The sequence below is a fragment of the Prorops nasuta genome, unplaced genomic scaffold (genome assembly GCF_024137725.1).
Source record: "Prorops nasuta isolate Cenicafe-Biocafe unplaced genomic scaffold, Cenicafe_Pnas_1.2 PNAS00013, whole genome shotgun sequence".
Classification (NCBI taxonomy): Eukaryota; Metazoa; Arthropoda; class Insecta; order Hymenoptera; family Bethylidae; genus Prorops; species Prorops nasuta.
In genome coordinates, this window is record NW_027116810.1 from 3,188,735 (window position 1) to 3,215,890 (window position 27,156).

Genomic DNA, 27,156 nt, shown 5'->3' on the forward strand with positions numbered 1-27,156 from the left:
TACTCTTAGTAGGCCCAAAACTACAAAAAGATATAACAGCCATTCTTATGAATTGGCGTGATTTTCGTTTTGTTGGCGTAACAGATATTGTCAAAATGTTCCGCCAAATTCTAATTTGTCCGGAAGACAGAAAATTCCAATCTATAATTTGGAAAGATGATTTTGGCAATACTCAAATATATCAATTGAACACGGTTACATACGGTACCGGCCCTGCACCGTTTTTAGCTTCACGGATAGTACAGGAGCTCGCAAATCAACATGGTGATGACTTTCCAGATGCGAAATCTATATTAGTCGGGAAGAAATGGCACAAAAATATACCACTTTTTTTACTTCGTGCCATAGAGAATTTTAATTTTTTTATATATAGTTTAGAACGTCCTTAAAGAGATCCTAAAGTATCGAACACGAAGGAGGTCGGGAAGGTTATTATTAAATCAAAAAAATTTTGAAAAATGCGTTTCTTTCTGGTTTAACTTAAATTACTCGCTTATTATTAATCGTATCAAAAAATGTGTCAAATAAAACTTGTTCGTAATTAAATTATCAATAAGATAGGCGGGGTTTAAAAAATCAATTTGTTTTGTTTATTTGTAAAATCATTAATGAAGTACAGGAAGTGGAGAAAAGTTTAAGTAGAGGAAAACCATATAACAAATGCTTGATTGATACTGAAAGTTCACCATAAGGTGTCTTTAGTTAGTAGAATTTGCTATAAAAGCCATTTTTCGAAATCTAAAAATGGTGGCCTATTGCAAAATTATTTATGTCAAAATTTTTAGTAGCTGCCAATTTTTTCCTGGCGGTCATAAATTAATGAAATCAATTGCTAAAAATTGGTATTAGCAAATGGTGTAAAGAGCATATTTTTCAAAATAAGCAAAGCATTTTTTAATTGAAAAAACCCGTTGCTATCGTCCGTATTTCAGCAACTATTGGATTTTAACAATTGCAATAAAATGCATTGTAATGTTTATAAAAAATCAAGGCGTTTGGAGCAGTAGAAACTGAGATCATCAAGTTTTACATCACGGTGCACTACGTCGAAAGTATTTGACTTTCGACCTGAAGTTTGGCACAGTAGTAGTGCACATTTCACCCTATCACCTAAATTTATTTCTTAATCTTTCGTTCAATTTTTCTTGTTTGCAACGAAGAAGATTCAGTTAGAAATCACGTGCTCGGTGGTAGCGATCTCCTCCCTACGTGGCGCGATGGTGGGGGTAGCTCGTGAACAGTAGAGGGAGGCGCGCTGGAGATATTGAATCATTCCTAATTGAAAAATGAATTTCTACATAACCGAATTTCGTAATTGGATGATTTTTTGTTATTTTATAGCATATTTTCCGTACTTTCCAGCAATATTTATAAAAATTTTATAAGAGTACGGCAAGTGTCAGAAAACTATGCTTTTTAACTTATTTGTAATTTTCCAGGATTTCGAAATAAAGTACAGACATGCTTTTAATTTGCAGTTAAATACCATATGTATTAGGGTGTCCGTTAAAAAGGCATTATTTTTTTTCTATTTTAACCATTTCTAACTTGGTGTGGAATCAGATAAATCTGAGGTTTACAAGAGTCTAACCGATGTAGGTACTAAGAACCCGTGCCACCGAAGGTTTGAAGCAAAAAATAGAATTTCGCGTAAAATGATGACATTTTGTGACACTTCTGAATGCCATTTCTTCATTCTTCAAACGTTTCTCATAATAATGTACCTTTTGTTAATTGAAGGCTCTCCGAATATAAATCCACAGTGACCTTTTTTTTAACTTGTTAAAACCTTTATTTCCTGTGTTAAAGTTTCTTAAAATAATAATTTCCAATGAAAATTCATTATAGCCGTATCTTGAATAGTTTCTCTCTTTTAGCCTCGATAGCTACGCCCCCATTTGTTCTGATGTGCCTGAATATGGTAAAATTATGTAAAAATTTTTGTGAGTTTTTATAACATACACTGCAAGCCAAAAGTTTAAGATCACTTGGCAAAATTGTCAAAAAAAAAGGTTCTTCTTTAAATGCGAGTAGTTTAGCAACTCTAAAAGATAGATTACATTTAAGGATATCGTTGTAAAGCTTATTGAATGCCGCGTCCTCCCATATTACCTTGACCTAAATATAATATAATGGTTGCCCATAATAAAGGAGAGAAATACAACAAAATTTTTGCTGTCTTTTTGATTATGGATATCAAGTTTTTTATTCTTTGCAGTGCTCTTGTTAATAGTCTTAGGCATTTAAAATCTAAGCGTGTGAAAGCTTGAATCTTTTGCTTTCATTCAAGTCCAAAAACGTTTATAAATTTTTATTATGTCCGCAGTTATTGATTAATCAATGAAGCAGTGTCCGGCAGGTATTATGCCCCTTAAAGCAGATGTTCTATGGATAAAATGCTGCCCGGACATTGCTTCATTGATTAATCAATAACTCCGGACATAATAAAAATTTATAAACGTTTTTGGACTTGAATGAAAGCTAAAGATTCAAGCTTTCACACGCTTAGATTTTAAATGCCTAAGACTATTAACCAGAGCGGTGCAAAAAATAAAAAACTTGATATCCATAATCAAAAAGACAGCAAAAATTTTGTTGTATTTCTCTCCTTTATTATGGGCAACCATTAGATTATATTTAGGTCAAGGTAATATGGGAGGACGCGGTATTCAATAAGCTTTACAACGATATCCTTAAATGTAATCTATCTTTTAGGGTTGCTAAGCTACACGCATTGAAAGAAGAACCTTTTTTTTTTGACAATTTTGCCAAGCGATCTTAAACTTTTGGCTTGCAGTGTATGTTATAAAAACTCACAAAAATTTTTACATAATTTTACCATATTCAGGCACATCAGAACAAATAGGGGCGGAGCTATCGAGACTAAAAGAGAGAAACTATTCAAGATACGGTTATAATGAATTTTCATTGGAAATTATTATTTTAAGAAACTTTAACAAAGGAAATAAAGGTTTTAACAAGTTAAAAAAAAAAGTCACTGTAGATTTATATTCGGAGACCCTTCAATTAACAAAAGGTACATTATTATGAGAAAAGTTGGAAGAATGAAGAAATGGCATTCAGAAGTGTAACAAAATGTCATCATTTTACGCGAAATTCTATTTTTTGCTTCAAACCTTCGGTGGCACGGGTTCTTAGTACCTACATCGGTTAGACTCTTGTAAACCTCAGATTTTTCTGATTCCACATCAAGTTAGAAATGGTTAAAATAGAAAAAAAAATAATGCCTTTTTAACGGACACCCTAATACATATGATATTTAACTGCAATTTAAAAGCATGTCTGTACTTTATTTCGAAATCCTGGAAAATTACAAATAAGTTAAAAAGCATAGTTTTCTGACACTTGCCGTACTCTTATAAAATTTTTATAAATGTTGCTGGAAAGTACGGATAAAATGTTATAAAATAAAAAAAAATTACGAAATTCGGTTATGTAGAAATTCATTTTTCAATTAGGAATGATTCAATATCTCCAGCGCGCCTCCCTCTACTGTTCACGCGCTACCCCCACCATCGCGCCACGTAGCGAGGAGATCGCTACCACCGAGCACGTGGTTTCTAACAGATTCTTCTTCGTTGCAAACAAGAAAAATTGAACGAAAGATTAAGAAATAAATTTAGGTGATAGGGTGATATGTGCACTACTACTGTGCCAAATTACAGGTCGAAAGGTCAAATACTTTCGACGTAGTGCACCGTGATATAAAACTTGATGATCTCAGTTTCTACTGCTCCAAACGCCTTGATTTTTTATAAACATTACAATGCATTTTATTGCAATTGTTAAAATCCAATAGTTGCTGAAATACGGACGATAGCAACGGGTTTTTTCAATTAAAAAATGCTTTGCTTATTTTGAATAATATGCTCTTTACACCATTTGCTAATACCAATTTTTAGCAATTGATTTCATTAATTCATTTCCGCCAGGAAAAAATTGGCAGCTAGTTAAAATTTTGACATAAATAATTTTGCAATAGGGTACCATTTTTAGATTTCGAAAAATGGCTTTTATAGCAAATTCTACTAACTAAAAGACACCTTCTAGTGAACTTTCAGTATCAATCAAGCATTTGTTATATGGTTTTCCACTACTTAAACTTTTTTCCACTTCCTGTACTTCCTTAATGATTTTACAAATAAACAAAACAAATTGATTTTTTAAACCCCGCCTATCTTATTAAAAATTTAATTACGAACAAGTTTTATTTGACACATTTTTTGATACGATTAATAATAAGCAAGTTATTTAAGTTAAGCCAGAAAGAAACGCATTTTTCAACATTTTTTTGCATTAATAATAACCTTCCCGACCTCCTTCGTGTTCGAGACTTTAGGATCTCTTTAAGGACATTCTAAACTATACATAAAAAATTAAAATTCTCCATGGCAAGAAGTGGAAATTTAAATGCTATTTCTCCCCGACTAACTAGGTAACACTAATAGAAATATTTCATGCAAAATGTAACGTCGGGATAAATCTCTTACAGATGTTGTTACAGTAGAAGAATCTCGATAAATGTATCATTTAGTCAAATCTTTAAAAAAAATTTACTTACCATTAAGAACATGCACAAATACTGATTTTGGTTGAGCATTACTAGGATTACAACCATATCGACCAGAATCGATAGGTTTGGCATCTTGTACCAAAAGGAAACTAGTCGTACTAGTAGCACCTTTCTCTGTGACGACGGAAATTCCGCCTCTATTAGAATCGTAACTGATTATCTGCAACAAAAATTGTTATTATTATTGAGGCAGTTCTTATAGTTATGGCAATAAGGATTGTACTGCACAAATGTATGTATTCAATAATCAAATCTTCGCTATAGACACGTTCGCGACGTCGATGAATTTAGTTTTAAAAACTATTAACAGTGTACGGAATAAAATCAAACGTTCACGTATATACATGACCAATGTGCTCTTAACTGATTAAATATGAATAAACGCTATATTATATTATGTTTCGTGACCCACACCGGTGGGCACGTAAGTCTATAAGCAATAACAAGGGTGAACTATCGGTGGGTCACACTGTTGCGGAATTATTAAGCAGTTTTTCTATTATTTTTTCACGGTCTAATTCCTGAGTTACACTTGTTTTAAAAATGTCAATTCATTACAGGTCAGCTATGAACAACTGTTCATTAACTTATTGAAGTAAGTATTAGTCCTTCTTAGTTTTCTTTTTATTTTAGATTCCACTTGCTTAAACTATTACTATAATCTTTAAAGAGATTTTCCCGTAACGCTTGCACGCGTGCGCGTAAAGTTTGTATAATTATTTTTGAGATGTCGCGCAACATAACCTTTTGGTTTTTCCATAAGATTAACATAGAGAATATTTGTTTAAATAAGTTAGGTATACCAATCAATTTTCCACACCACATATTCTGTTGCAGGCTGGTGGATTGTTTAGATAATCATTTATTTAGAATATCTCATTCTTGTCATTTTATTATATTACTTATTTTCAGCAAAAAACAACACAGTATAGTCAATATATTGATTTTACATGATTTCCAATAGTTGAATTACTATAGGAAGAAATATCTAATTAAACTTAAAATAAGATTAGATTATAAGCTGTTTTTCTTTAACTTCAGTTAGATTATTCTTGCGATAGTAGTTTAAGGGTATCCATCGAGGTAGAATATATTAACTACTGATTATTTTGTATAATTGTAGAAATATTTACATTTTTTTAAAGATTATACTTATTTCTTGAGATCCTTATAATAACGGTAAGAAGATCGTTTTTCAATAATAACAATAACCATATTAAGCTTTGTAAAAAAAAAATCACTAAACTCATTAAAAAAATAAGCCTTTACGGTGTAACGTTGCGATTCCGCAGCGTTACAATAGCTGCCATCTAGCGCTTTGCTAATCTCAAGCGCTAGATAGGCGGGTCGCGTACGAAATAGGAAGTTATCAACCGATGAGTTATTGATCTGGGATCAATAACTTGTCGGCTCCCTATTGTCGGGCGATGGGTGTAACGGGGCAGCGGCGGGACAGGCGCAGGGCCTTACCTGCTCCCGCGAACTGCCTCGACACACATAGTTTGGAGGTCCATAGTGACACTTCGTTGTGGAGGAAATCCCCGTAGCTGGTAAAAAGCCACAGTAAAGTAGCAGCCGCCACATCAACGCATAAAAAGTGCCAACGGAAGTGCGACGACTGCCACCCTGCCACGAACCCATACCGATCAGCGGAGACTGCCAGCCCTTCGGGCCTGTACCAAGGGCGCAACGGAGAAAGAGAAAGAGAGAGAGAGAACGAGAGAGAGAGAAATAAACCAGCCCTAGTCTGCTGATATAAGGGTGATTATTCGTCTTGCAAAAGTCCATTGACGTCCCGGGGTATGCTAGGGCTTTAGGGCTCGTAGCACCGATCGGTTTTATAGGGAACCGCTGGCCCTACTCACCTGTCACGGGTAAGCGGGCAACCTAGCGGAGTGGTCATTCCGTCGGACCTGTACGAAAATTATAGTGTGTAGAAGTGCGAATTAGAAAGAGTATTCGCTGTTACATATATTCGTTGTGAGTTTGACCGTTGACAGGATCGTTCCCTTGAGTCGGTTTAAGGCCGAGGACCTAGTACAATTTCCGTGAGGACTCGCGACCTTAGACTCCAAACCTAAACAATCCGGTTCGTTGTTGTGCTTGAGTACGCGGGAACGGAGTAAGTGCGAATAACCGTCGAGTGACGTGCACGCGCGGGAATAGGGACCAATCTGCGTAGCGTCGCGTAGTAGTTACCTTAAAGATCCACCGGTGGCGCGCGGAGTACCGCGCGACTCGGTGGAGTCCGTCGCGAACGCCGACTAGTGGCTCGAAAGCGAGGCTAGCTACTACGTCATCGGGACTTCAGCCACGTTAGCATAGCTTAGGCCACGCCCATATTAGGGACCTCGCGTTAGCATAGCTTAACGAGAATCCGTATACCGACATTACAGGGCGAAATCTATTTCGCATGCAGCGTCGTCATTTTTTGGCGGAGTGTAAAGTTATTGCAGGTTTTTGGGAATGCCAGGAGCTTATCTACTAAGTTACGTTAGGAAAATTAACAAAAAATGAAGAAAATGTTTTGATTAAATAAATATATTAATATTATTGAGAAACAACAATTAAATCGCAAAATTCCCCAACGTACTTTACTAGATAATGTTCTTACGTTTCCAAAAGTACACAAAAATGCAAATCCGTCAAGAAATGACGATACTGCATGCGAAATAAATAATAGAAGAATTTCGTATTGGCAACTTCCCGAACACGAAATTCTTCTATTATTTATTTCGTATGCAGCATCGTCATTTCTTGACCGATTTGCATTTATGTGGACTTTTTGGAATCGTATAAGAACATTATCTAGTAAAGTACGTTGGGGAATTTTGCGATTTAATTGTTGTTCCTCAATAATATTAATATATTTATTTAATCAAAACATTTTTTCTTAATTTTCCTAACGTAACTTAATAGATAAGCTTCTGGCATTTCCAAAAACTTGTAATAACTTTACACTCCACCAACAAATGACGACGCTGCATGCGAAATAGTTTTTGCCCTGTAATCTCACGGATTCCCGTTAAGACGCGTTGTATAGAAAACTGTTATTATAATTGATAAGGTGATACGAGAGTTCGAATAAAGAGAGTTGAACCGTATGTGGAGAAGTATCGTTATTAGCACCTCAACCCTTACATTCGCGTATGAGGGTTACAATCTCCTCTGTATAAATAAATATTCGAGTATTAGTAATATTACATCGAAGGAGCCCGGGTCTTGTAGGAAGTCGCCTATTTAGACACGAACGTGATCGGTGAGAGATCACTCCTCCCTCCCCTTCTACTCTGTTTCCCCAGGATAGACAGTAGCGTCACAACGATTATTGGCCAGTGTGTAACGAGTAATTTAAATCCAAAAGTACTTAATGTTCTTAAAATTGTAGAAGATTTTTGGATGAAACCAATTTAGCTATATGAAGAACTGAATGCAAATTGTTTTACCGACGCGAACGCATACTAATATATTAGACAAGACGACAAGCGCATTAGTATATTTTCTTATATAAGAAGCGTCCATTTTCTCCCTTTTGCTCCCAGCCTAAATATACTAATAAATCATGTTAATTAATGTTCCTGTTGGTATGAGATTGCTGTATAAGTTACACGGTAGCGTCGGCGGTACTTTTATATATACTTGCCTTCGAGACACTACTGAGTCTCTTCATAGCAGTGCAACAGTGCAGTTAGGATTTATTTACAGCTGAAAAGAAAAGTTTTTGAAAAATCTATGGCTTCCCCCATGCCTCATAAACCAACGAAAATGTATATAATTATTTTATCATATTTTAGACTCTAACAGCTGAAAAAATGGGCCAAATAGTACTGGTGTATCAAAAAAAATCTCAGCGTGTTTTGTCGTGCGCTTCTATATGTTGATCGAAACGAGCGAGCCAACTCATACAAACTTACGACAAGGCACACTACGATTCATACATTCGTACATTTTTATCTAATTTTCTCAGCTTCTACAAGTAGATTGAGATAAAAAAATATACATAGCTTATAATCGGTTCATGAAGAATGGTAGTAGAGCCATATATTTTTCAGAAACCTTTCTTTTCAGCTGAATATAAATCCTAATTGCACTATAGCGCTGCACACTCATACTAACAGAAATATGAGTAAGCGAGATTTACTATTTTATTTAGGTTGAAAGTAATAAGGAAGAAATGTGCACTCCTAATATAGCGACATAGTTAATACGCTTATTCTCGTCTAATATATTATTATGTGTTCGCCTTGGTAAAACAGTTTCAAGTCTGTTCTTCGTTCAACTGAAATAGTTTCAGCCAAAAATATTCTCCAATTTTGAAAATATCAGGTGGTATTGAGTTTTAAATTACTCATTCCACTCTTGCCCAAAGCTGTAAAGGCTTAACTTTATAATAAATTTAGTGACATTTTTCACTAAGTTAAATATAATTATTGTTTGAGATCAAGTGGAGCGGAGAGTTGAGGGGACCGATAACGTCAATCCTCGCTCTCGCTCCTTCCCTCTTTCCATACCTCTCCAACTGCGCGCTCGTGTCTTCGTTCTTCGTCTGGACAAAAGTCAGCATGCAAGCACAGGGCTTGCGCGCTTTGCCACTAGGTGAATATCACGGCGGAGAGTTTCTCGCCAGCGAAATTGATAGTCATTATCGTTATCCTCCCGACTTACCATGCCGGATCAAGACTTTTCACATATCTTCTATAGATCACAGCCTCCTACTTCAGTTATTTGGTGAGAATCATCCACTACCTATCACCACTCAAAGGGGACTACCTTCCAGTCTTCCAATCTTTCAGGGAAGGATTTTGTGGAAACTACGCTGAAAGTGATCCTCCCCTCGTACCACTTTTATACTGCATGCTACGGACTTGTTTAGGTAGATATTAGTCTCTCCGGGATCAGAGCTCGAACGCCTTAGTGGGTGGACGTTAACTTCAGTAGCAGGAGAATATGCTGGCTCCGGAAGCCAACTAGTCCGTGGTTAAAGGTTCATCGGGGTAGGTAACAGCATTTTCCCCAGACCTTCCTCTGTACAAACGAAGACCATTGTTCAAGGACTTCTGGAGGAAATTCTATAAGCGAATTTCCCAGAATCTTCAGTGAAATCTAATATTGTCAATTCCGAGATTTGATTTTGCCACCCTGCCTTCTCCGGGGGTAGTGGATATTTTGCCTGAAAAATTTCTAGGCCAAAATGAAAGTGGCACATAGCCATCTGCAATATATGTATATAAATGTGAATATCACTTGTAAACCGAATAAAGCACACCCTAGCGTTGAAAAGTGTAATTAAAGTTAACACAGCGGAATGAGGAATTTTATTATATTAATTTTCGTAAGATTTGACATTTACCAAAAAAGGTTATTGCCGGCAAAGAGGTTATTGTTAGCAATAAACTACAAAGTAATCACCTATAATGTAATTATAAGCAAATAATCAGAAACAAATATCAGATAAGTATTTCGTATGTCATATAAAAGTATACAATTATTTTATTTTAAAAGAGATTGATTCTTTGTATTATATATATTACAGATTATTTCTTGAATTCTAATATAAGGAGAGTGATTAAAGACACTGTTACGTCCCTAACCAATTAATCCCGAAAAATAAAAATTATTTTATTAAAAGAAATAGGATAATTGAATATGATCCCCTTATGCCAGAATCTGCAGGCACCGTCGCCGGGACCTTATCTTTGCCTACGTTTGCATTGTGCGACTGTAAGTCCGTGAGAGAATTCTACCTCCCACTCACTCTAAGATGCTTTAATTCTTATTGGTCAAAGATAGGATAAATTCATTTTAAAAATGTTCTGATTGGCTTAGCCATCTCCCTGGATCACGATCCAGGACCCGGCGTCGACTAATTCGATTAGCTTTTAAGCAAGTGCTAATTGTACCTTCAATCAGAACAGTCTTGGAAGACTCTCTTATATTTGTTATGGTTAATAAATAAAAACCATTTAAAATCATCGAAGTCTTCTCAACTAAGTGTTATTCCTCAATACGAAAAAATCCTCAATCGAATTTCCTACAACAACTACCAGTTGGTAGGCAGCGGACACTGGAGCCTACAACAAAAACTGTTCCTGAGTTTACTACACAAACCAGGACATAACAACACAATGGTACGCATCAATATTGGCTATGCAAAGGAATTTTGTTATTCTTACATGGTCGTTTACTCGTTACGGGCGATGCATTATGGCAAGCTTTTATGAATACTTGTGAGTAGTGATGGGCGATATATCGCCGATTATGGAAAAATCGATGTTCTTTTTTGCATAAACGATTATTTAAAATCGATCTTTCCAAATCCGATTAATCGACTTTACATTAATATTTATAAAATTTCTTTCCGATGTTTTTGCAGCACAGGAACGTAATGGCTCCTTAGCAACAGAATGTATATTACGCGTGACATAAATTATAGATAAGTGCTTTGTAAACCCGTTAACAACTAATTATTGACTTGGCCATTTTGTTTTTTCAAAAATGTAGAAGTATAGAACGGCGCTGTGCGTACATACATATTAATTTGTAATATTGATTACATCTTCAATTTGTAGTTATTTTTGTATTTATTTATTTCAACAGATTATAAACGGAAAACTATTTTTTTTCGGATATTATTACTTTAATCTAACTTAGAAACCCTATATAAATAACCTAAAATCAAAACTTTTCTTTAATGTTTTAGTGCAAACTACTGAAAGTAAGTTTTTGGTCTATTTTCAAGGGAATAATGATAATCCGTTAAACATTACGTACCTGGAATTTTTAACTTACATAAAATTGAAAAGTACATACTTTTTCAGGTAATAAATATATAGTCAGTAGAAAATTATAACTTAATTTTTTATAGATTCGCCTTAACACATTGCCATCGGGCGATTTTTGCTCAAATTTATCCATTATGGTAAAAAACAGAACTAAAATAAATGCTTAAAAATTACCAGCAAAGTGCACAAACGACGTACGTAATTTTTTTAAAAGCGAGACATCTCGTTTCCCGATGTCAACTTAATTTTTTTAAAAACGAGAAATCTCGTTTCCCGATGTCTACGTAATTTTTTTAGAAACGAGAAATCTCGTTTTCCGATCGCAATGTGTTAATATGCTATTAATCAAGAGACACGGTAGTGTCTCGACGACAAGACATACAAAAGTAGATAAAGACATGTCTATATCGTCGTCGAGCACTACTCTTATACAGTTAGTTCGGCCGTCCTAATTTTCAAACCGAATTATCTCCGTGAATAATCCATTGTCATGATTCAAGTAAAGCTTTTCTTAAAATAGTTTTGAACAAGCTTTTATTTGAGCCTATGAACATCAAAATCGATTCACGCAATCCAGATATATCATACTCAGTGAGCTATATATATATATATTGTAACATGGTAGAAACACGTTACAGAAATGCATAGGTTTTGTTAGATTCTCCCGTCCCCCTTAGCGCCTCCTGCGATTCCCCCAGTATGCCTGCTGATGTGTGAATGTAGCATGATGAATCTTCCGTGGAGCGACAATGTAGTTTTCCGATGTAGTAATATTGTAAGTGTCGACCACGGAAGGAGAGTAGATGTTTTTGGGATAGAGTATGAGTGCCGAAGGATGAATGTTTGTAGGATTAGTTGTACATAATATAAAGCCTGTTGAGAATATTTTATTTTATTATAAAACTAGTATTAAGAAGTCTCCTCTGCTCCAACATGAGCTAGAAAACTGTTGTTCTCCTATCCTTTACACCCCCGTGCCCGAACGCCTATAATGCCCTCTCACTCTAACCTTCCTGCTGAGCGCGACTGTTTACGCAACGCTCCTACCGTCCCCTCACCGCATATCCTCGCTGAGCGCCCCATCCATTCCTTCCCGTTACCGCGCCGCGCAGCTAGCACGCCACGGCTACCGCTCTCCCGACCACCCTACTCCCCGACCCCGCACCGCATAGCCCCGCCGGAAGCCACCCAGCCATGCAGCAGACGACACAGCTGGCCAAGAAATTAAGAAACCCAGGGAACAGCGCGAATGTGGATCACAGGCAATATTACATAGGATAATTGACTGATTGATTGAGAGCATGCGCTGTTGCCCTGGAAGATAATGAAATCCTAGGAATTAGGAAAAGGACCCGGACCGCAGGAGAGACGAAGGACCAGGGACCGGGCCACTTCTGTTCTACAGTCAGAATATTCGCCTCGCGCCGAGCTTTCTCTGATATATAGTGTAAGAGGAACAGGAGGGTCGTCGCCATCATTCACTGAGAGCTTCGTCTTAGGAATACGAGCCCTTTCTTCGAGAGGCTAAAGTTGTCACGCCGCGGGAATTGTGGAGTGCCGAAATTCGTGGTCGAAGTGGTCGCTGCCGTGTCTCCCAGTGCGCCCATAACCCATCCCTGTCTCCCGTTTCTCCCTTACGCCTTTCCCCTGTCTAGCCCAGTTACCCCCTTTTTGTCCGCCCATACCCAACCACGGTCCATCCCTGAGTAATTCCCTCCCCCGTATAAAATAAGCGAAAACCCGGAAATATTGTGAACGCGTATAATAAGTGTGCGTGAGCATCGCGGGAAGCCCCCCCCCCCCCCCTCTAAGACTTAGTGGGAATAAAAGATAATTCCACCAACTATTTTTTGTGTTTGAAGTTATTTGTAACCCTCAGATTACAATACAGGGTGGAACGTTAACGCCGCACTTCCTTTAAACAGGTTAATCCTGAGACTTTTCTAAGGAAAACGCCATTGGCCGTTTTAAAATCTAGCCACTGGTTAAGGAGATATTAAAGATTGAATTTTGTATGCAATTATTGATTTTACATATGATTGCCGTAGTATTGGTATGTACGTGTGGTAAGTGCAAGTATAAGGGAGAAGTTGCTGCTATGACGTTTCACTCTCCCCTTTTATTGATTTTTTTGGAATCGTTGAGAAATTGCTGCCGGTTAGCTGTTTTGCTTTTTTATTGATAAGCTGGAAATTTTTAGATTTAATTTGCGTTCTCGCGCAGAAACTAACGCGTACGCGCAATTTACCTACGGAGAATCTTGGTTAACTGTTATTGTGTGCGTCCCCATACCATTTAATTTCCGATACCAAATAATTAATGGGCAAATGGAGATAATGTAAATTAAATTCTATGGGGATTGAACACTTTAAACCAAGACTATGCTCCAGTCAATGAGCGCTCAGTTGTGCATATCTGTCGATCATTGACTGTAAGCGAGAAAAAGAAGCTGTAGTCGAATAGTCGCGTTGTTGACGGTTAGCCTAATAAATGAAAAGATTGCGTAATCAAATGTTTATTTACCTGATTTTATGGAGCAACTTCAAGGATGGGCAGCATTGTAAATGTGCTCCATATGGCCACATTCAGCATTGATGCACGCCCTTGCTCGTCGGAGAAGATTTGCTTGGACAGTGGGTACCATCTCAGGTGTGATCTCCGTGATAGCCACATCCAATCGCGCTGCTAGTTCTTCCTTATCCCGTATTAGATGTCTTCCCGTGTAGACCTTTTCTTTCAGGGCCCCCCAAAAGAAGAAATCTAATGGATTCAGATCAGGAGATCTAGCAGGCCAAGAGATGGGACCACCACAGCCGTTCCATTTGCCGGGAAACTTGCGGTGCAGCACGCCTTTCGCAGCGGCCGCGTTATGCGGAGCTGCTCCGTCGTGCTGGAAGCACATTTTCTGCCGAATAACTGTCCAAGCAAATCTTCTCCGACGAGCAAGGGCGTGCATCGATGCTGAAGGTGGCCATATGGAGCACATTTACAATGCTGCCATCCTTGATGTTGCTCCATAAAATCAGGTAAATAAACATTTGATTACGCAATCTTTTCATTTATTAGGCTAACCGTCAACAACGCGACTATTCCACTACAGCTTCTTTTTCTCGCTTACAGTCAATGATCGACAGATATGCACAACTGAGCGCTCATTGACTGGAGCATAGTCTTGGTTTAAAGTGTTCAATCCTCATAGAATTTAATTTACATTATCTCGATTTGCCCATTAATTATTTGGCATCGGAAATTAAATGGTATGGGGACGCACACAATAAGAATTAACCAAGATTCTCCGTAGGTAAATAGCGCGTACGCGTTAGTTTCTGCGCGAGGACGCGAATTAAATCTCAAAATTTCCAGCTAATCAATAAAAAAGCAAAACAGCTAACCGGCAGCAACTTCTCAACGATTCCGAAAAAATCAATAAAAGGGGAGAGTGAAACGTCATAGCAGCAACTTCTCTCTTATACTTGCAATTGCCACACGTACATACCAATACTACTGCAATCATATGTAAAATCAATAATTGCATGCAAAATTTAATCTTTAATATCTCCTGAACCAGTGGCTAGATTTTAAAACGGCCAACGGCGTTTTCCTTAGAAAAGTCTCAGAAATAATCCGTTTAAAGGAAGTGCGGCGTTAACATTCCACCCTGTATATATATCGAAAATTAAAGATTCTTTTCTTTCGTCATCTTCTTCTCCAGCCAGAATGTATGTTTCGGGCTGAAGTTCGCCGCTAAGAGGAAAATGACGTCATTTTTTCTCAGCGTTGCCAAACGGTTAAACTCAACGACAAAATCATGGTTGTGAACTATCAAATAAAATCGATGTAATCGATATAACTAATCCGGCGACTTGTTAACTGTCAATTGTAATGTAAGGTTATGTATATTTAATACAGTGAGGTTGTTGATTGTTATGTTAGTGAATGTGTTTAGATTTAAAAATTATAAATAAATTCGAATAAAAATGACATAAGGAGTCAATAATTGGTAGATAAGTAAAACATAATATTTTAGAATACAGAAGGTTATATGCTTAGTGGTACTTTGTGAAATTTCTTTTTCAGATAAATTAAAATAGAAGATTTCTATTTTCATTATTGAGGATAGAGCTGATTGGATAAAGTAAGATTAATATTTACACATTTTCAATACTCTGCCAAGGAAAAGTATACTTTCAATATTTATGTGAATTGGTGATTATCAGGAACATATTAGTTGCAAGAAATTGTTAAGATATCTGAAAATCATATGCTATACTTCCAGGTATTGAAATCATTAACAAAATGCATGTTTCACTTTTTTTTACTTTAAACTGATGAGCAGTTTAACTCTCCGATAGGTTATATCATATATAAAAACAATTTTCCAGGAGACAATAAAACTTTCTTATTACTACGATTAAAGAGAAGTAGATAAATATTTGCTACTTGTTAAATAATATTGAATTATAATTTAGAAAAGTATTAAAACCAAATATTTATCTATGCTTCCCAATTCAGAGTAGAAAAAATTATTATTATCTCCAAAAAAATTATCCAAATTTAATTTTTTATAAGTGTAACATTGAATTTTATAATATAGTATGTAATATATTTTTGGTACATAGTGACATTTTATTTCAGATTGAATTATAATAATGTGTTGATTGTGTCATTGTGCAGGTTTGAACTGTAATATTAAATAAAAGAAGTCAGAAATGATACCAGTTTGCCATAGAAAGAGCCATAATGCAAAGTTAATGTTGAAAGTTGACTGTAAGGAAAAGGTGGAAAAATTAAAAAAATTGGAAGCCAATTCTTGATATTGAAAGCTTTGTAGGTGATTTTGGGCATTAATTCTTTGAAATACATAAGTCAATTAAATAATAAATACAATGATAACATCATCTCGAAATGAAACAATGAAAAGAAGTCATCAGTTTAATATTTTCTATGCGACAGAATATACAGTGAATAAATTTGGGAAACTGAAAGCAGTATATCTAAAAAACATAGGCTTCCATTACATTAACTGGTATATATTATACAGTTTATATTAATGAGAAGAATGTATAAATGATAATAGTTTACCAGGGAAAGAGCCATTGTGCAAAGATGATAGTGAGAGTAACACCTAAGAAAAAGGTGGATTTGAAGGTAAATTTAGAAACATATTTTTGAAAGCGAAAGGCTTTAAGGTGATTTTGGGTATAAGATGTTGAAGATATAACTCAAACTGTCATTGAATCCTATATTAAATGCCTCTAAAAGTGTAATTATGATAAAAACTCATTATTGTAATATTTTGTGTGTATTTTATTCAGTAGATTAATAAATTAATATCTCGAATTGAAGCTTTACATTATGGAACGATGAGAACATTGGAAAATGTTTTGTTAGATTGAATTAGTTAAAACAATTTTTTAGTTTTAATTCCTATATTCTTACAAAACGTTATAAGATCCCACAAAAAACAAGCTTCGCTTGTAAGAAAAGGACGGCAAGTACATAAGTCGTATCTAGCATGATTAATATATAGTAATATAAAATATTTTAATTAAAAAAAAATAATTAAATCGAAATATTAGCCAAGTATACATTTTTATCATGGCGAAAATTGAAATTTGGAAAAAAGTAAATAATAATATAAAAATTACTTGCTGGGCCCGTTGTATGCAATCGTATTAAATAGCCACATTTTTAACTTACGAGAAGCAACGCTTATATTGCAAGATAGCGACTTACACATGAATATTACGGGTCCGGCAAGTAATTTTTGTATTACTATTTACATTTTTCCAAATTTGAATTTTCGCCATGGTAAAAATTTATATTTGCCTAACATTTGGATTTCACTATTTTTTTTAATTTAAATATTTTATATTACTATATATTAATCATGCTAGGATACGATTTATGTACTTGCCGTCCTTTTTTTACAAGCGAAGCTTGTTTTTTGTGGGATTATTGTTACAATTAGGACCTGCAACGAAACTATTTGAAATAATGTCCCTAGATATTATTGGAATTTTCGGAGGTTCTAGATCAACAAAAAAATATTTTCATCTTTTAGTGGGTCACTTTACAAGATTCGCTTTTATTTCAACCTCGAAAACCCAAAATGGAATTGATTTCATCAATTTAATCAATAATATACCACAAACAGATAAAGTTGGAATTATTCTTACGACTCAATACCCAGGAATTAATTCTAAAGAATTTAAAGACTTCCTAAATGAAAATAATATAAAATTAATTTTTATACCAGTTAATACACCAGCATCAAATGGTCTAAATAAAAGACTAAATCAGTAGACTGGTTATGCCGATTCTAGCCCCCCCCCCTCCTGTCCAATCGGATCAGCCTGGTTATGAGGTAGTGGGCGGAGTCAAAAAATGCTAAGTAGTGGTGGGGGAAATCGAAGCCTCCACGTGAGCTCGCAGCAAGTAATGGCAAGAGGGTTGCGGGGGTGCGTGAGGATACTTGCAGCCTTTTGATGTCACACTCCTACTTCTCTGACGTCAGGTCCCAGCTATTAAAAGCAGATTCCTAGATGTTAAACAGATTTTCGTTCTTGTGACTAGTCGTAGACCAAATCGCAGAAAGACATTTTCGCAGAAAAACGCTATCTTGAGGTCAAGAAAATTAATCCGCAGAAATTGCCGGTAATGCATGCCGGTAATGCCGGTATTTAACGTACCAAGATTGAAAAAAGCTTAAATGGAGTATATAAATATTTTGACAGGAGGAGAAGAGGTTAGTGTCAGGAATAAACTTCGGAAGTAATCATCTGTAATGTAATTACAGACCAGCTAAGAGAACAAATATCAGATAAGTATTTCGTATGTTATGTAAAAGTATATAATTATTTTATTTTAAAAGAGATTGATTCATTGGGATTATATATGTTACAGATCTTTTCCTGAACTCTAATATAAGGAGAATGATTGAAGACACAATGGTGCACAAAAATGTTGGTTATACGATGGAGCTTTATTATTGCTGCATGTGCGTTTACTCAATATGGATGATACATTATAGCAAGCTGTTATGATTAGGTTATTATGAGTTAATACAAGGAATTATTCATTTAGGTATTATAGTTACCTCATTCAGGAAACAATATATTTTTGGTTTTTATGAGTCAATCACTCTTTTAAAAAATCTCCACATACCTAAATACTTATATATTTATTATAGGTGTACAAGGAAACCAGTGGTATGACTGTAGGGGAACCAGTGCTCAAACCAAGAAAGCCCTTGTCTGTGTTGAATTGTGGCCTGATATTCTTGGCAGCATCTTCTATGGTATTCAGCGTACACTCAAAGACATCAATGAGCTCGCTAGCTCCATTTGTGTTCCATAGGGTGTTAGGGTGTCTTGCTTGTTCTATAATATACATCCTGAGAATTCAATCTAAAAAATGTTAAAAGTGGCAGCCACATCACTGCTGCTGATTTATTTGGAATTATCCACGAGAACACACTGGTAAAGCACAGTATGTTACCTCCCTCAGTAAATATTGAAGAGCCTTGAACGAGTTCTACAACAAGAAGTTTCTGGATTTGTCCAACTCACAGCAAATGTTAATCAGATTCTTCAGGAAGAATAGAATTTGTCTGTAATCCAGTTGTTAAAGGACGACTTCTTGCAACAAACCATATAATATCAATAGTTTAAATTTATAATGTAAAAATTAGTAATGTTATTTTGTAAATTCATTTTTTTGTTCTCTAGCTACCCGCTGCACGATCGTTTCTGTCCACTCTACAAAACTGTCGGAAAGTTACGAATAATGATTACCTGTAACAAAATGGTTAGGCACGATATAAAAGGAGCAGCTCAGCCAGACAATAAAATTACGTAAACGTTATTCGCGAGGGCATGGGAAACATTCTCTATCAACTATCATGAATTTCAAGGTAAATTTGTCAAAACTATTTATGTTGTTACATATTTTATTCCTATCTTATAGTTTATTTTTCTTAGGACCCTATAAAAGAAGGAGAAGCAAAGATTAACTCAGCCTTCGATCAGTTTCGCGAAGACATCCAACGGACATTCAGGAATGTGGAAGATTAAGTTTGTTGCATCATTTACAACAGAATTTTACTATACGGAATGATGACCCTCGACGATTATAGCATGTCCTGATTCATTTTAAAGATGCTTGAAAATGAAGGAGGGTGAACAAAAAATTGCTCTATCAAAAATGTATCATCTAATTTTAAGTTTTATTTACTTAAATTCAAAAGCTTATTTTAATTGCACATAGAAAGTGTTTCTTGCTCTTAAAAAATGTTTATAAAGAAAAAAGCACTGGGCCTTTCAAAAGTAGTTTTATTCGAAGTTCGGGATTGAATTGTTTTTCGGTGTGTCCTTATCTGAGGGGCAATCAAGTATACAAACCAAATAATTTATTTATCATGCGTCTATTACGTCCAATCAGCTATCTTACTATTATTGTGAGCCGATTGAAGGCTGCGTTTCAAAACTTTAGCGCTATGATAACGTTAGACAAAATACGTCTCATGATTTGTCATATTGATTCAACTGGCCAATCATGATATAGCGTTAATGATTGGTCAGTTGAATCAATATGACAAATCATGAGGCGTATTTTGTCTAGCGCTATCATAGCGCTAAAGTTTTGAAACGCAGCCTTCAATCGGCTCACAATAATAGTAAGATAGCTGATTAGACGTAATAGACGCATGATAAATAAATTATTTGGTTTGTTTACTTGATTGCCCCTCAGATAAGGACACACCGAAAAACAATTCAATCCCAAACTTCGAATAAAACTACTTTTGAAAGGCCCAGTGCTTTTTTCTTTATAAACATTTTTTAAGAGCAAGAAACACTTTCTATGTGCAATTAAAATAAGCTTTTGAATTTAAGTAAATAAAACTTAAAATTAGATGATACATTTTTGATAGAGCAATTTTTTGTTCACCCTCCTTCATTTTCAAGCATCTTTAAAATGAATCAGGACATGCTACAATCGTCGAGGGTCATCATTCCGTATAGCAAAATTCTTTTGTAAATGATGCGACAAACTTAATCTTCCACATTCCTGAATGTCCGTTGGATGTCTTCGCGAAACTGATCGAAGCCTGAGTTAATCTTTGCTTCTCCTTCTTTTATAGGGTCCTAAGAAAAATAAACTATAAGATAGGACTAAAATATGTAACAATATAAATAGTTTTGACAAATTTACCTTGAAATTCATGATAGTTGATGGAGAATGTTTCCCATGCCCTCGCGAATAACGTTCTACGTAATTTTATTGTCTGGCTGAGCTGCTCTTTTTATATCGTGCCTAACCATATTGTTACAGGCAATCATTATTCGTAACTTTCCGACAGTTTTGTAGAGTGGACAGAAACGATCGTGCAGCGGGTAGCTAGAGAACAAAAAAATGAATTTACAAAATAACATTACTAATTTTTACATTATATATTTAAACTATTGATATTATATGTTTTGTTGCAAGAAGTCGTCCTTTAACAACTTGATTACAGACAAATCCTATTCTTCCTGAAGAATCTGATTAACTTTTGCTGTGAGTTGGACAAATTCAGGAAACTTCTTGTTGTAGAACTCGTTTAAGGCTCTTCAATATTTACTGAGGGAGGTAACATACTGTGCTTTACCAGTGTGTTCTCGTGAATAATTCCAAATAAATCAGCAGCAGTGATGTGGCTGCCACTTTTAACATTTGTTAGATTGAATTCTCAGGATGTATATTATCGAACAGCTAGACACCCTAACACCCTTTGGAACACAAATGGAGCTAGCGAGCTCATTGATGTCTTTGAGTGTACGCTGAATACCATAGAAGATGAGTAGTGGTAGCTAGGGGGTTCCTGTGACACGGTGGTGAGGGGAGTGCGGGTGTGCGGGGGGAAGTGTCTTCTTAAGAGCTAGGGTTTATTGGGTGATGAGGAGGGTGCGGGTGTGCGGAGGAAATGCTTTGGCTATGGGGAGTGAGAGAGAGAGAGAGAGATCCCTCTCACCCTCTCTTTCTCTCTTAGAGTCTCTCACCCCTCTCCCATCAGCCTAGGGCCCGGATGGTTAATTATCCTACGGGTCCACTAGTTCTCTAAGGCTTACCCCCTCTCCCATGTCACTAGGGTCCGGATGGTTAGTTATCCTACGGGTCCACTAGTTCCCTAAGGGTTACCCCTCTCCCATCACCCTAGGGCCCGGATGGTTAGTTATCCTGACAGTTACCCAGAGAACTTTTTTTTGTATTTTAGTTGGTGGAGGAAAAAGTTTCTTTTTTCTCCACTAGGTAGCGATCACGAAAATTACTGGGGCAGCTACACCGCTAGGGGTCCTAAGCATCTTACGGACTGCCATTTTTGATTTCTTAGTCCTGCCCTCGGAGGGTCTTTTCTCCCTCCACATACTTATCCTAGACCTTCCCACTATTTTCCTACTATGGACCCGCCATTTAACTTGATTTCACATTTAACCATTTTTCTTCCCTCTCAATCTACCTCTACACCATTGAAGGGTCTTTTTCCCTCCACATACCCATTCTATTCCCTCCTACTATTTTCCTCCTTGGGTCCTTCTTTTAATTTCACATTATACCTTTTTTGAACCTTGGGTACAGATTCCTTTTTTCTTATACAAGCTGTCGATAAATATAAAGTGAAAAAATATGCAGTATCAAGTGATTATTAATTTAGCGTATAGACAGAATTATCCAGTAATTCATATAATTACAAGAATAATAGATGAAATTATGCAAAATTTATCACAAGCGGTAAATGAAGAAACAATCGAGACGCATGGAATGGAGTATGAAAATAGTAAGTTATTATGAATGAGATTGCATCATACATTTTTCTAAAATCTGATGATTTTTTACAGTAACACGCTGTATACAACTGTTGATGAGAGGTATCAGAATGATTGAGATAGAGGCAGGGATAATTCCGCAGGAAGAGGAGGAGGAGCAGGAGGAGGAGGAGGATGAGGAGGAGACAACGATGGAGGTAGCAAGGGCAGAAGAATAGCTTGATATTTTAAAATATTATATGTTAAAACTCTTTTTAGTTATATATATATATATATATATATATTGAATAAAAGTATTATATGTTAAATCTTTTGAATATTGAATAAAAATTACTGTAAGCATATTATAAATGAATAGATTATTCATTACATCTTCCTGTAAGCATGCTCTACATGTTACATAGTTAACAGACATTATTTTTCCTTTTGCGAAACAATGGGGAGTGAAATTCTAGGGACCACCCAATGTTCCTCCTATGAGCTTTCCCAGGGCTCTCTAAAACTGACCCGATACCTTCTGTCCATATTTTACCCTCTCAACCAGTCTCTAGCTATTTTTTTTCGAGACTTTTCTCACAAACAGGTCAGATAAATGAGCCCACGTGCTAAACAGAGTCACAGTTGTGAAGTAAGATTGTCAAGAAGCCATTGATGCGCTCGATACTTTCTGACCATATTTTACCCTCTAAACCAGCGTCTAGCTATTTTTTCGTGACTTTTCCTCCCTCAAGCAGACCAGACAAATCATTCAGCCTCTAGCTATTTTTTTCTCAAGACTTTTCTCACAAGCAGAGCAGACAAATGATCCCACGTGCTAAACAGAGTCACAGTGTGACGTAAGATTGTCGAAAAGCAATTGATGCGCTCGTAAATTTTAAGCTGCACTCAGGATATGTCCTTAAGATGCTAGTATTCCCAACCCAAGTAATAATGGACGTATATTTCACGACTCGTTTCTAAATAATGAAAAGTTTATATTTTAAACTGTCATTACTTTATCTGAGGAACGTGACTATCTGCACCATCTAGTACGTGTTATGACACGTTTGAATTAAATATATTTGTTTTAGATGACGGTTATTTGATCTGAAGAACGTGTATCTCACGACTTGCTTTTAAACAATGAAAAGTTTATATTCTAGACTGATGTCACTTTATATAAGGAACGTGTATATAATTAAATGGATTTATTTATTTTAATTAACAACTACTTGATCTAAAGAATACATGTATCAACAGGTTTAAAATAATGAATTCTCTTTGAAATCTACAATCATGAGTGAGTAACCCATCAAAAATGTCGTTCGCCTGCAACAGTCCCTCCACTCTAAATTTCCAATAAGCGTGTATATCTTATCCCTTCCTACGATATTATTCAAAGCCACCCAAGTTTCGTTTGCCTGCAACACTTCCCCTACTCTCAATTTCCAAGTGTGTATATCTTATTCCCTCCTAGGATATTATTCAAAGTCACCCACGCTAGCAATTAGGAAATTTCATTCAGTCTCGATTAGAAGCGTGAAGCAGTCGAAAGTTCAAGTCTGTAACGCTGCAGTCATAATATTTTATTGTGGTGTAATAGCAGTATTGAAGCTTCAAGCAGTACAAAGTACCAGTTTCACGTTGCAGATAGAATATTTTTTTATTGTCACGTAATTGTCGTAGATAATCTTTAGAAGGTAAGAATTATTTTTTCTTTTTTACGTTATTCTCTATTCTTAATATTATTTTATTATTATAGAAATGGATTTAACTAAGATTAATGAACTCGCAACTGTAGAACCAAAAACTTTTATAAAACTGAATACTTTGGAGATTGGGGGGTCATACCGAATAACTGAATTATCGAAAATTAAAACCAAATATGGGGAGAGAATAATAGCAAAGCTGCTTACGAAGGAATGGTTCTTCTTGCCTGCGAGGATGATGGCATTACTGGAAAAACCAGAACAATTCAAGAAATTTCAAGATGCAGCTTCAAATCAAATATTAACATTCACGTATCATGGTGGAAATTACAATAATATGACATTTGCAATTGTTAGTCAAATTTCAAAAGATTAATTTAGAAAACATTTGTAAGGAATAATTTAAACACAAATAAATGATTATTATATCTTATTTATTATTTTTTTCCTTCATTATAATGATAAGCTTAACTATAGTCTATTAGCGATTAACATACATTTCTAACTATTAGCGATTAACTTACATAACTAACTATTAACGATTAACTTACATTTCTAACAATACTTGTAAGCGGGTTATATTCAACAATTTTATCATGTATAATTAAACAATACGCAGTAGTATTACTTGCAATATTTTTAGAACAATCGATCTCTATTTTAACGTCAACTGTGCCAGATTTAATAGATTCGTTTTGATGCGAACAATCAATGACAAAGAGAGGGCCATATTCTAAGAAATTGTTGTAATCAAGCATTGGTTTCGACGGTTTTTCTCCAGCATAATAGGATTGGATAAATTTAACATACATATCATATAGTACAGAAAATCGTGATTTTTCAGTATCAGTATCAAGTCGATCATACGGATAAAATTCAGAATTAAGATAGACTTTAATATCACGAACAAAACTATCATCGAAGTCAAGCACCTTCATATGCTGCGTATTCTTCTTATTTGTTCTAAATGCTAGAATAACGTATCGAGGCTTCTCCAATTGTGTTGCAGCTTTTACAGCCCACGTATGCCTCTGTGTTTCTGGTAGAAGCGGGTATTCGTAGAGTTCCCAGGATCGAAAAGCCATGGTGAGGCTTTTGTTTTGGTCGATAATACGTAGAAATTGAAGTTTTGTGTATTCATTCAATGATATATGAGGAATTCTCCATTGCACTTTTTGAACATCAATTTTGGAGTCGGTGATTTTCGTTGAAGAATATATCGAATTCGTATCATTACGTGCTCGAATGAGAACGAGCTCATGACGTGCATTTATTATGACTCTTCTATAGTCTTCACAAAAACCCAACAGCATTTTCAGTGGTACGCAAAAATTAAAATATTTCGTAGGCTTATAATCTGATAGAAACCATCCTGAATGGTGTAGACTCGTACTCTCCTCCCCAGTCAGAGAAATGAGATTCTTCATGGAACTAGTAATACCCACATTCTTACTGCGGTCAATCTCAATACCATTCAATTCATAGCGAATTTCATCGAACAAGAATGCCATGGAATTGCAGTCAAGTCCCACTGTATCTTGAACTGTTGCACCCTGAGCACGAGTGCCCTCGATTAATTTTCCCTCTATGTATAGGTAACTCTCACATGGTAGAAGAATTAAATCTTGCTGTTGTATTGGAATTCGAATTTCGTCACTATTTCCCAATGATGCATTTGCATACGGATTGTAAGCATGTATTTCCATTTTAGTAATGCGATTGTCGTACACAGGTTGTGCGGTTACGTCCAACAGGTCCATTTTTATTTCTGACCTTGAAACCCAGTGATTGAAGAAAGGTTATATTTTTTCTTGTTAGCGGTCTTCTAACGTAATCCCCACCCAATGTATCTGCTCCTGCAGCAACTGTTGGACTGATGATAGGCTCATCTGGTATCGGTGATTTATAAGTATTCTTGTAAATTAGCATTTTCTAATGTGTAATCGAATTGTAATTTCTTCCCCACCGAAATTTACTAGACGGTTTTCCTGATCGAGAATGCGCAAAGTAAGACGGTCAATTACTTTCACAATGACTGGCAAGTAAATGACGTTTTTCGGTGTTTCCGAGATTTTATAGCCTGGTGGCACGCTTGGAAAAAATTCATGTATAACATGTTGAGGTTTGCCGTTTGTATATGCACCAGCAGTAATATTACATTCAATTCGTAAAATATTCACCCTTATAATGTTTACGGGCTGGTCTGATTCGGCTAGAGTGTTCGGCTGAATAATTCGATCTGACGAAAAACCCAATAAAGAGCCTATATTATTAGGTTTTGTAAAATCGATCAGATATTTACACTTTATTTCACTTTTCAACGTATTATTATTAGCACGTAGAATAATGACATCTTCATTATCCGCCTCATGCATCAATGTACGCAAAAGATCATTTATAGCACTCAATTCATAACAACCTGTAGGTATAGTCAGATCTTCAGTATCGTAGTAAAACTTATTGTTCGACTCATCAACATTAGCGATTGAATTGAAGCTCTGAAAGTCTACGAGACCAAGTTCATATTGCTCCTCCCGAAGATTGATCGGTGGGAAAAAATCTGCCTCTAATATGGACTCGCGGTCAGACAGCGTAACCGTTAAAGACATTGTTCACGTAGAAACTTGACACACAACTGACCGCATATGCTTGTATCATACGATTGATATTGATCGTGGTTGTAGTAGATTATAGCAGAAGGACCAAAATAATCTAAAAGTTCAATTGGAGGTTTCAAATTTCCAAAGGAGTCGAAATACTTTACGTAATTATTACGTTTAACGTAGGCAACCCAATGTGTACCAGAACCTTTATCTTCATCAAGATTCACGATTGCACACTCATTGCATAGTACGGTTTGCGGTAGAGATGTGCGCATAAAAACTCCTCGAAAATGTGGTATATCCTGACATGCATGTAATAATTGAATATTACTAGTAGCTCCAGATTTCGGGAGGTTGCTTATTTTTTTTTTTTTTGCGAGGTTTTTTTCCTCCTTTTCAAACCCTCTCCCCTTCGTCCGTAAGGGGTTAGGTATAAACCATGTCCACGCCTGCCTTCTATTACACGATTGTGACGCTGTATCTCTTCCAATTGTCTCTTGGATGCTTTCGCATCGTTTACAGCTTTTGTTATACCTGCTGCGCCCCCAGCTAATGCGCCCACTGCACTCAACAGTGGGAGCAGAGGTAATAAACCCCCCCGTTTTTTTTTTTGAGTAAATTGCTTTTTCCTCAATAAACCTCCTCGTTTCTTCGGTACACGAATTTTTCTTTTCTTCATGCTTC

At 35.9% G+C, this 27,156-nt stretch overlaps 1 protein-coding gene across 1 annotated transcript in view; it reads right to left on the reverse strand.

Moving 5' to 3' along the window:
• Window positions 1-27,156, reverse strand: part of LOC136778025 (opioid-binding protein/cell adhesion molecule-like) — a 1,000,824-nt gene that overhangs the window by 128,090 nt on the left and 845,578 nt on the right. The window contains exon 6 of the mRNA XM_066734634.1: window positions 4,583-4,754. Within this exon, the coding sequence (XP_066590731.1) occupies window positions 4,583-4,754 (172 nt within the window). The remainder of the gene's footprint in view (window positions 1-4,582; window positions 4,755-27,156) is intronic.